The sequence below is a fragment of the Crocodylus porosus genome, unplaced genomic scaffold (assembly GCF_001723895.1).
Source record: "Crocodylus porosus isolate Cpor-Errol unplaced genomic scaffold, CroPor_comp1, whole genome shotgun sequence".
NCBI classification, from domain to species: Eukaryota; Metazoa; Chordata; order Crocodylia; family Crocodylidae; genus Crocodylus; species Crocodylus porosus.
The window spans coordinates 106,094,038-106,104,057 of record NW_017728947.1 but is presented as its reverse complement, the minus strand read 5'-3'; the positions used below and the strand labels follow the sequence as shown (position 1 = coordinate 106,104,057).

At 40.7% G+C, this 10,020-nt stretch overlaps 1 protein-coding gene across 1 annotated transcript in view; it reads right to left on the bottom strand.

The window, feature by feature from the left end:
- KCNH5 (potassium voltage-gated channel subfamily H member 5) overlaps positions 1–10,020 on the bottom strand; it is a 262,762-nt gene that overhangs the window by 78,110 nt on the left and 174,632 nt on the right. Inside the window, exon 8 of the mRNA XM_019550852.1 lies at positions 9,003–9,202. Within this exon, the coding sequence (XP_019406397.1) occupies positions 9,003–9,202 (200 nt within the window). The remainder of the gene's footprint in view (positions 1–9,002; positions 9,203–10,020) is intronic.

Genomic DNA, 10,020 nt, shown 5'->3' with positions numbered 1-10,020 from the left:
GAAATGGCCTGCTGATGGGGCTCAGTACCAAATCTAGGGGTGGATCCAGGATTTGGAAAAATGGGGGGGGGGGGCACGAGTAGCAACCTGAGCTGTAGGGGTGGCTGCACCCCCACTCCCAACCTTCCTCCCTCCTTCCACTACTGCAGGCACACTGTGCTGCTGAAGCCTCTGGAGACTGTCTGAAGTTCCTGAAGCAGGTAAGAATCTCCTCTCGTTTCCTTCCATGCTTACAATCATGTTCCCTCCCCCCCTTCCTCTCTCCAACAATCAGCACTGCTGCTTTCTCCCCTGTCCCATGGAAGGGGGAAACTTCAGAGCTGCTCCGCCTGATTCGGCTGGGCTTTGCTGGGACAGCAGCAGCTGCAATGGGTGGGGGCTTTCCCCTTCCTCTGCCTGCTCCTGGGGGAGCCGGGCAAGGTGAAGGAGTTTCCCCTCTCCACTGCTTCTGTCTCTGTCCCAGATGAACCCAGCCTCTGTGCAGCCCAGCAGGGACAGGCAGGAGCAGCTCTGAAGCTTCCCCAGACCCTAGGACAGTGGGGACAGCAGCAGTGAGCAGGGGAGGAAGGGGTGGTGGGGAAGGGCACGCCTCTGAGCACAGAGGGGAAAGGAGAGGGGATTCTTGACTGCTTTGGAGATTCCCATGGTGCACTCCAGCCTGAAATGGGAGTGCAGCTGCCCCGGCCAGATCTCAGGTAACACCATGAGCAAACAGATTCAAAGATGCTAGGGTCGGAAGGGACCTCAACAGATCATCAAGTCTGACCTCCTGCCTAGGCAGGAAAGAGTGCTGGGGTCAGATAAACCCAGCCAGATGCCTAGCCAGCCTTCTCTTAAAGGCTCCCAAGGTAGGAGAGAGCACTACCTCCCTTGGAAGCCCATTCCAAATTTTGGCCACCCTTACCGTAAAGAAATATCATACATACTAAAATCTGTTGTTGAGGTAACAGCAGCAGCACCATCCATATTCTTTGGGCTAACAAATAATGGCAGCTTCAAATTCTCCCACTGAGAAAGGTTTTACGCTGGAGCCATATTGCCTAGTTCTGTCCCATTAAATACAGATGTCACTCAGTGGTCAAAGGCCACAAAGGACAGACATCGAGAGAAGATTTTCCCTTCTGGCTGGACTCTGGCATCTCTGTTGCTGGAAGCAGTGATAAGTTGCACAGTCCCAGCACAAGCACTCTGGGAGGTGTAATTCCACGTGGGGTTTTGTCCTCTTCTGCGGCATATACAGAAGTTTATGGGTGTGCTGCAGTAGTGACTAACAAAGGCAGCCCTTCTTGTTCAAATACTAGAGGCTAATATTTTAATATACACAGGTCTCAGATTCAGTCCTTTCTTGCAACATCCCAGAAGCACAGTGAAATAGATTAATTCTTCCTGGGGTTACAGGATATGCACAGGACACTGGACTTGATGACCCATAAGATCTCTTTCAGCCCTGTGCCTCTGTATAAGTGCTATTCAGATAGATCCCTGATGCATCAGCCTGGGTCTCTGGGCAAATGTGAGAAGTGCTGGGACCAGAGCTTTGTCTCTTTCCTGACCCTTTTTCAGCATTTTGCTCTCCAAGCATTGCAAGGTGAGGGAAGCTTTTGAGTTCACCCTCTGCCTCTGTCCAAGCCTGCTGACAAATGAGTCCTGATTAAATAGGGGAAAAGCCTGTCCAGATGATATTATCTGTCTTTTTGAGTTCAATGATGTGGTTGCAGAGCCACTGGCCATCATCTTTGAAAACTCATACCGATTGCAAGAGGTCCCAGATGACTGGATAAGGAAAAATATAGTGCCTATATTTAAGAAAGGGAAAAAAGAGCATCCAAGGAACTACAGACTGGTCAGCCCCACCTCAGTCCCTGACAAAATCAGAGCAGATCCTCAAGAAATACATTTCTAAGGACTTGGAAAAGAAAAGGTGATTAGGGACAGTCAGCATGGATTCACCAAGGGCAAGTCATGCCTGACCAACCTGATTGCCTTCTATGATGAGATGACTGGATTTGTGGATGGGGGGGAACAGTGGACGTGGTATACCTTAATTTTAGCAATGATCTTGATACAGTCCCCTACAACATTCTCGCAGACAAGCTAAGGAAGTACTGGTTGGATGAATGGGCTGTAAGGTGGATACAAAACTGGCTGGAGCAGTGGTCTCAGAGGGCAGTAGTCAATGGCTCAATATCTAGTTGGCAGCCAGTATCAAGTGGAGTGCCCCAGGGGGTCGGTCCTGGGGCTGGTTTTGTTCAATATCTTCATCAATAATCTGGAAGATGAGATGGAGTGCACTGTCAGCAAGTTTGCAGATGACACCAAGCTGGAGGGAGTAGTAGACATGCTGGAGGGTAGGGCTAGAATTCAGAGTGACCTGGACAAATTGGAGGATTGGGCCAAAAGAACTCTCATGAGGTTCAACAAGGACAAGTGCAAAGTCCTGCACTTAGGATCGAACAATCCCGCGCACCGGGTACAGGCTGGGGGTGACTGGCTGGGCAGCAGCTCTGCAGAAAAGGACCTGGGTGGTTATAGTGGACAATAAGCTGAATATGAGCCAGCGGTGTACCCTTGTTGCCAAGAAGGCTAACAGCATACTGGGCTGCATTGGTAGGTGTGTTGTGCATATGTCAAGGGAAGTGATTCACCGAGGGTAGTGAAACACTGGAACAGGTTACCCAGAGAGGTGGTGGAATCTCCATCCTTGGAGGCTTTTAAGACCTGGCTAGACAAAGCCTTGGCTGGGATAATATAGTTAGGGAAGTTCCTGCTTTGAGCTAGTTTGGTTTGACTAGATGACTACCTCAGGTCCCTTTCAACCCTCATTTTCTATGATTCTGTGCAAATCATATCTATGTTTCATGGTTGTTGTGCCATATATTTGGTGGAAGTTTCTAGTAGCTGTCAAGGACAGAAGTTTTGTTCCCTGGCCTTGTACTGCAGGGACTGAATTAGGGAAAATAAAAGTAGTGAGGCTTTTACAAGCAAATATGTCATGGGACCACATAAATAAATATATGACATATATATAGAAATATATAATATCATTAATATAATTCCATAATATAAATATGGAAACCTGGCACCATATTTGGAAAGATGTTTAGGGGCAGTCCGTCTTGGACAGCAGTGATATTTATAATGGCTTCTGAAGAACTTATTAACAGCTAAGCTGCACTGAACCTGCTTGAATGAATGTTGAACAAAACTGCAATATTATTTTGTTTGCTATGACCCAGCCGGTCCTGTATTATTACATCTTAAAACCATGACATTAGGAATGAATAGCTTTAGCGCTGAATTATTTTCCCATGGTTACGAAGTAAAACTGGCTCTCAGTATTATTATTTAGTATTTGTATTGCCTGTGCCTTTTATTTGGCAAGTGGACCATTACATTTTGCTAGAAATTATCTAGCAAAAAGGGTAATTTATTTTATTACTTTCAAAGAGAATCTTAAACCAAACAGTAACTAAGAGTTCAAGGAAAGAAAATCTTTGGGCTTTATTGACATTTCAGAATTTTGCCATTAGAAGAGTATGACAGCTGGATGTAAGTTAATGGTTGTGCTGTTTAACGTGTAATGACCTATTTCCTATATGAGAGCTGCAACCTATTAATTTTTCATTTGCTGTCAAGTGCATTTTGATTAGAGCTAAGAAGCTCAAATTCAGTGCAAGTGCTTTATATATAAGACTGTGAGTATAAATATTTTTATAACTACTTAAAAAGATCATATTCAGAAAGTGTTCAGGCTCATTTTTTACCTCTCTCAGCAAAAAAGGATCTAATGAGTGTGCGATCCTGTTAAAAATATAATCACTGCTAGGTTTTCCCATGCATTTAACCACACTATATTTAACTCATTACTGGGTGAGTAACTTGAGCATGAATAGCTCTTTATAAAAATTCCTCTTATACTTCAGCCATGTATTATTACCATGTTAAAGCACCTACAGTGCAAGTACCTGCATTACGTCTTGTCAACTTACCTGTCATGTTAGGGCTCTGACCTTTAAGTGCATTAAGATTATTGACCGGAGGCCACGTGCTTTCACTGAACTACTAAAAATAAACACAGGGATGTTCTTAGATTCAGAAAAGATTTCTTATTCATAAATATTTAAGGCCTTAGAAAAAGAGAGAGAACAATAAGCACTGGAGGTTGAGGATTAAATCCGAGGACAAACTATTCCCAAAACTACCAGCACAACCCAGCTTGCACTTTTAAGGCAGTGTGCAGCACGGGAGCTCAGCACCTGGTCAGTGTGGGAGCTTGGCACTGAGGTTTCATAGTTTTTTAGGCGCTGGAAGGGACCTTGCAGATCATCTGACCCATCCCCCCTGCAAGATGGGCATCAAGACACTAAAAGTTGAATGTTGCCATCAGTGGGTGGGGTTCTGTGTCTTCAAAGAGGCCAACATGAAAGCTGGATGCTTCTTAACCCTTCTGGGGGCATGAAAGGACTATATAGATAACCTACAAAATGTAATTGTATCTGCAAAAGGACCTATCATTAGGCCCTCTGGATTTCACGCGGGTTTCAAAGAAACTTTCTACGGAAGAAGCTCACAAATGAGTAAGAATAAATAGTTGCTCACTGTGTTTGTCTAGGAATGGAAGAATAAACAATCCACATATGAGCAAGGTGCATTGCCCCCAGCAAAGATGCTTCCATATTTTAGGCTCAAAGACATTTCCTTAGCTGTTAATTTTTTAGCTGCGATTAATTTATTTTTACCCCGACTGTTGCCAGTACAATGCAATTGTTTGTCACCATGGGAACCTGCTGTAGTATTTAAAAAGATAACCTAATTTTGTGCCTGTGTGAGAGCCTTCTCTTGCTTTGTATTTGGATTTCAAGAGGAAAATGACTTCTACGTGCTGAATAACTGCATGCTGGACTGACTGAAATATATCATAGTAATCATGACAAATGACATTACGAGGTACGCTCCAATGCAAAGAGAGCAATAAAATGCTTTTATCTGAAACAAATGAGGATGTAGCGATGCATATTTGCAAAACAGCCATCCATGGATATTAAAACTTGCCAAAGCTCAGCGCTTCATTGCCAATTATCTGCACAATGGGTACAAATCTTTCCTGAGGAATGAGAAGAAACGCAATGAAAAGTCTTCACAAATGTAAGCAGCGCAGGAGAGAATTGCTTTTCAAAGGCAGCCTGACAACAAAATATATGCTGTGAAAACTCCTTTGGTTTTGAAGGAAGTCAGGAATGAAAACACAGAGAAAAATCACAACAGGGATTGATTACTGGTCATCTGGATAGAAGACCAAGACCAGGATGAAGCTAAGAGGAAAAATGTATGTTGACTAGAACAAAAAACCTCTCTTACAGTGAACTAGAATAGGCTGTGTGTAATCTTCCAAGATTAGCTGAAAACCCATCATTTGAGATTCTCAAAATTACACTGGGAACTAGGAAATGCTCATTTGGGAAGACCTCGTCCACAGCAGGGAGAAGAATCAAAGAATGTGAAAGTCCCTTTCTTTCTACTCTATGCTTCTGCTGCAGGATTACACCTATTTTATGATCAAAAGATGGAACAGGCTTTCAGGCTGGAAAAGGTATTCAGCCCACAAGAGTAATGGAAACATTTCCACAAGATGCTAGTCTGATGAGCTTGGCATGGTATTTTCCAACCTTTGTTGCGACTACTGTGTAACACGTAAGGTTATAAAAACGCTATGATCCAATTCACTGCGATTTAATCCATCCATAATATTTAAAACACTTTGTAATGTTTCCTTTGCATTTTAGGCAGTTAGAAAAGTGCTAACAGAAGCCCTCAACATAGTGCAAAGTATCTGATTTTAAATGAATAATCCCTGTGACTGTGGACAGAAAACTGTGGCTACTGTAGTTTTCCTAGCATTTACCAACTGGGAAATACAACACATGCACACGAACATTTTTTCTTATTGAAATATTTCACAGTACAGTTTGGAATTTAAAATCCAGCGGGGCCACGTGAATACCAGCTGCCCAGCCTCCCACATTTCCCATAAAAGTGCTAACACTGGCTCCAATCCTGCAGTCGATAGTATATAAATGGGTCATCGCACCCAGCCTACTGACTTCAGTGCAGCTCAGTGCAACCATAGCACTTTGCCTATGCAGGCAGTGTCCACTGCAGGATTGCAGCCATTACAAGATACCGAATACCAGAATAGCAAAACAAGGGCACAAGTTCTTCCAATTACCTGGTCTCCAGTTGCCTATATTTTTAGAAGAAAAAAAATGATTATATGAAACCGTTAATGGCCTGATCCCAAGGTTACTGAAGTCAATGACAGACTTTCCATTGACTTAGGTTTTAATCAGAGTCTCTGTTAGGCAAGGTTTCAGCTTGGGAATACTATTAACCTAAATCACTGATTTTATTGCCATGTTAATTATCTAACTAAGTAACTACTACTACCATGCTGGACAAGTACTTCATGTAAGCCAATGATTATTATGTTTATAGGCCATAACTGCATTTTTACCTCTATAAAGCTGGACATGTGGAAACTAGAAAAGGAAATCTCACTAATTAAAGCAAAGATTCCCTTAATTAACTACAAAGCACCATTGAAGTTTAATCAGACTCTAGCAGAATAATACAATACTCTTCCCTAATCAAACACAAAAATAAAATAAGATAAAAGGGATCAAGGGGAATGAAAGTCAATGTTTCACTTTTTTTTTTTGGCTTACCACAGGAGAACTGACTACATTTACAGTAGTTATTCTAACAGTGCTCATTATTAACAGTGTACATATCAGCATGCTTCAAAGATAAGATGCCACTGTACAAATGAACAGGAAATTAACATGTTAAAGAATCAGGCGTAGAAAAACAAAAGAATCCAATCAACTAAAGTCTGTTTGCATTAATCCAACTATATAATACACAAAGCTGCATATTTGTGGAAACCAACTTGACTTCCATAGTTAATTCATATGGTAATTATTTCACAGATTTATTATTAGACTCTTATGCCCACTGATATGCCATTTTTGGTATGCCTTCACTACAGGTATTATCATAACGGAGTTCCCATATCACATGCTATTCAGCCCTATATATTTAACTAAACCTGAATATCACTGCCCTGAAAGTATTATATGCAAGGCAGCAATATTCTGCTACTAGTCTTTTCCCCTGACAAGGAGCTTTACAGGCTCAATACTGAAATTGTCTTGAGCAATAAAGATTTAAGACCTGGTTTTCAACTGGTATGAACTAGTATGGCTCTTCTGAAGCCAGTAGAGTGAAGGGCAAACTGAAAATCCGGCCCTGAATATCCTATCTTATTAACACTCCAGTGACAGAACGACTAGCAGCGATGTGAACCAACCAAAACTTGCTTCAGCCATAAACTGGAAAGACCACTCCAAAAGAGTTTGCCTATTAAATTTTGTACTATTGTGATGGTGGGTAGGATATGTGGATGTCCTGTCCATTAGAAATTGGCATATCACACAAAATTCATTGAATAAATATACAGATAAATCCTCAGGTGGTAAGAGCTTTCAGGCATTGGTGTCTTGGGCCAAATTCAAAATAAAAATCTAAACATTCGAAGATTCATAGATGTTAGGGGCTGGAAGGGACCTTACTCTAAAGACCTGAATATTTAAGGTCCTGAAAAAGGGTGCTTCATGCCCAAAAGTTGCCCAATGTCTCTCACAACTATAGTTGGTCCAATAAAAGATATCACACATAAATAACACCTCCGCTTCTCTTTATGGTTATATTTTATTATTATTTTTGTTATATAGTATCAGGAGGCAACAGAACATAAGCAGCTGCTGGATAGTTTTCTGTTAGTAGTTTAAGGCAGTGGTCTCCAAACTATTTTGATCGCGCACCCCTATCAGTAAAAAATTTTTGAGCACGCACCCCCAATATCTGTATATTTATTGGGGGCACCACTGAGGGTGCCACTGTCAACCCCTCCGCTGACATACAGACCGAGGGCACCAGTGTCAATCCATATATTAAATATTAGTAAAGCTTAATTTCTTTCTTATTTTTTTTAGATAAAAAATAAATAGAAATAGAAATTCTAATATTTTCTTCCCGCACCCCAATGGATCATGTTGCGCGCACCTCACTTGGAGACCACTGGTTTAAGGTATAGTAAAAACCTTGGCTGAAATGTTTAATGGGAAAAGGACTGAAGTTTGGTCTTTTTATTAAATAATAGTGTTTTGTAATTAAATGTTTTTTGTGCATCTCACAACTTGTTTTTTAAATGAAAACTTCAAAAGAAACTATTTACTTGACTTTAAAAGAAAATATTTGGTTGCTTCTGTGAATTTTCTTTCCAGTTTTGCTATTTTGTTTAAACTGTTTTTTTATTGCACATTTTGACTGGACAGGGGGGCACATCTACACATTCATTAATGCACCTCAGATCTGCACAATTAATTTAGTACTTGCTTAATAAAGTATTAAGTAAATGCGCAGTACCTAGAGTTACTGTACAGTAGTGCTGGCGCACAGTTATTTTGTGATGCTTACTGCCCATTAGCCTAGTAACACTGCGCAGTAGGCTATTAGCATGGTTTTTAACCTCCATACTACTGTGCACTATTAGGCTGATACGTAGTGTCTTCTGTAGACATGCCCAGATTCAACAGATTTCAAAAATGAAAAATATTTTTTTTTAAATTTCTCTGAAGACTTAAAAAAATATTTTAGTGCATTTCAAGATACAATATAATAAACAGTCAAAGGAAAATTGGAAAGTAGAAAATCAGACCTCAGTGAAACAGAACACACTTGCAAAACTATCGACGTTTTCCCTTAAATCTTCAACCAGGTAATCAGTTCTCTCTCTGAATGCAACCATAACAATGTTAATGCTGTTACACATTGCTCATATTTTTGTCAGTACATTTACACTTCTTAACATTGTAGACTCTAGGGGAAAGGACAAAGGGGACTGAAACATTCAACGTCTAGGTTATTACTAAGTGCATTCATACCTTTTCTGTGTCTATCCCTTTAGACATGGACCACGTTGAGACAATGTAATCCATGACTCGTTCGCTAAGGCCTTTTGGGACTTGATATAATTTTAGGAAATCCCTCACATTGTTCAGCATCTCATGGTATCGGTTGGTGTTAGCATACATTTGCTGGAAAATGGTGGTGACATTTCCAAAAATTGTTGCATAAAGAAGAGCTGAAAGAGACCAAATGATAGAGATGAATTTGCACACTTCCAAAAATAGAATTAATCATTTCAACAAGCATCTTGCAAGAACAAAAGCATGATTACAATTGACCTCACACGTGTGCGTACACTGACAAGTTCTAGTTACTGTATTTTCTAGTGTATAGGATATAGTTTTTATCCCAAAACCAAGATTCTAAACTTAAAAAGTGTCTTAAAAGTACGCAAAAATAGATGAAGTAATTGCAATAAAAAGCCGACCAAAATTCAATCAAATCTATATTAATACCTTCTCCCCCACACAGTCTTTTGTCCTTTTTTTCCTGTGCCAAAATGTATCTTATATACAGGGAAATATGATACATATACAAAGTCACAAAAGATTCAGATGATTCTTTCTGTATATAAATCAAAATCATTATTTCTAAGATGTCTGGGCTTTAGCAACTTTCTTGAATTTGCTCATCCAGCAGCAAAGCACTCTGAAAACAGATTAAGTTAAATAGAAAGCAGCTGTACTCCACAAACCCGGGCCCGTTATGTGCCCAAATGCCCCCTGCTGTAATGTCAGTTTGCTGACATGGCAGCTGCCAATGGCCTCAGGAGCAACAGATAGAATAATTGAAAGTGAGGGTTGGAAGGGACTTCAGGAGGTCAAATCTAGTCCAACCCAGTGCTCAAAGCAGGACTATCTCCAACTAGATCATCCCAGCTCAGGCTTTCTCTAGCCAGATCTTAAAAACCTCCAAGGATAGAGATTCTACCACATCTCTAGGTAACCTGTTTTACTACCCTCCTAGTAACAAAATTCTTCTTAATATCTAACC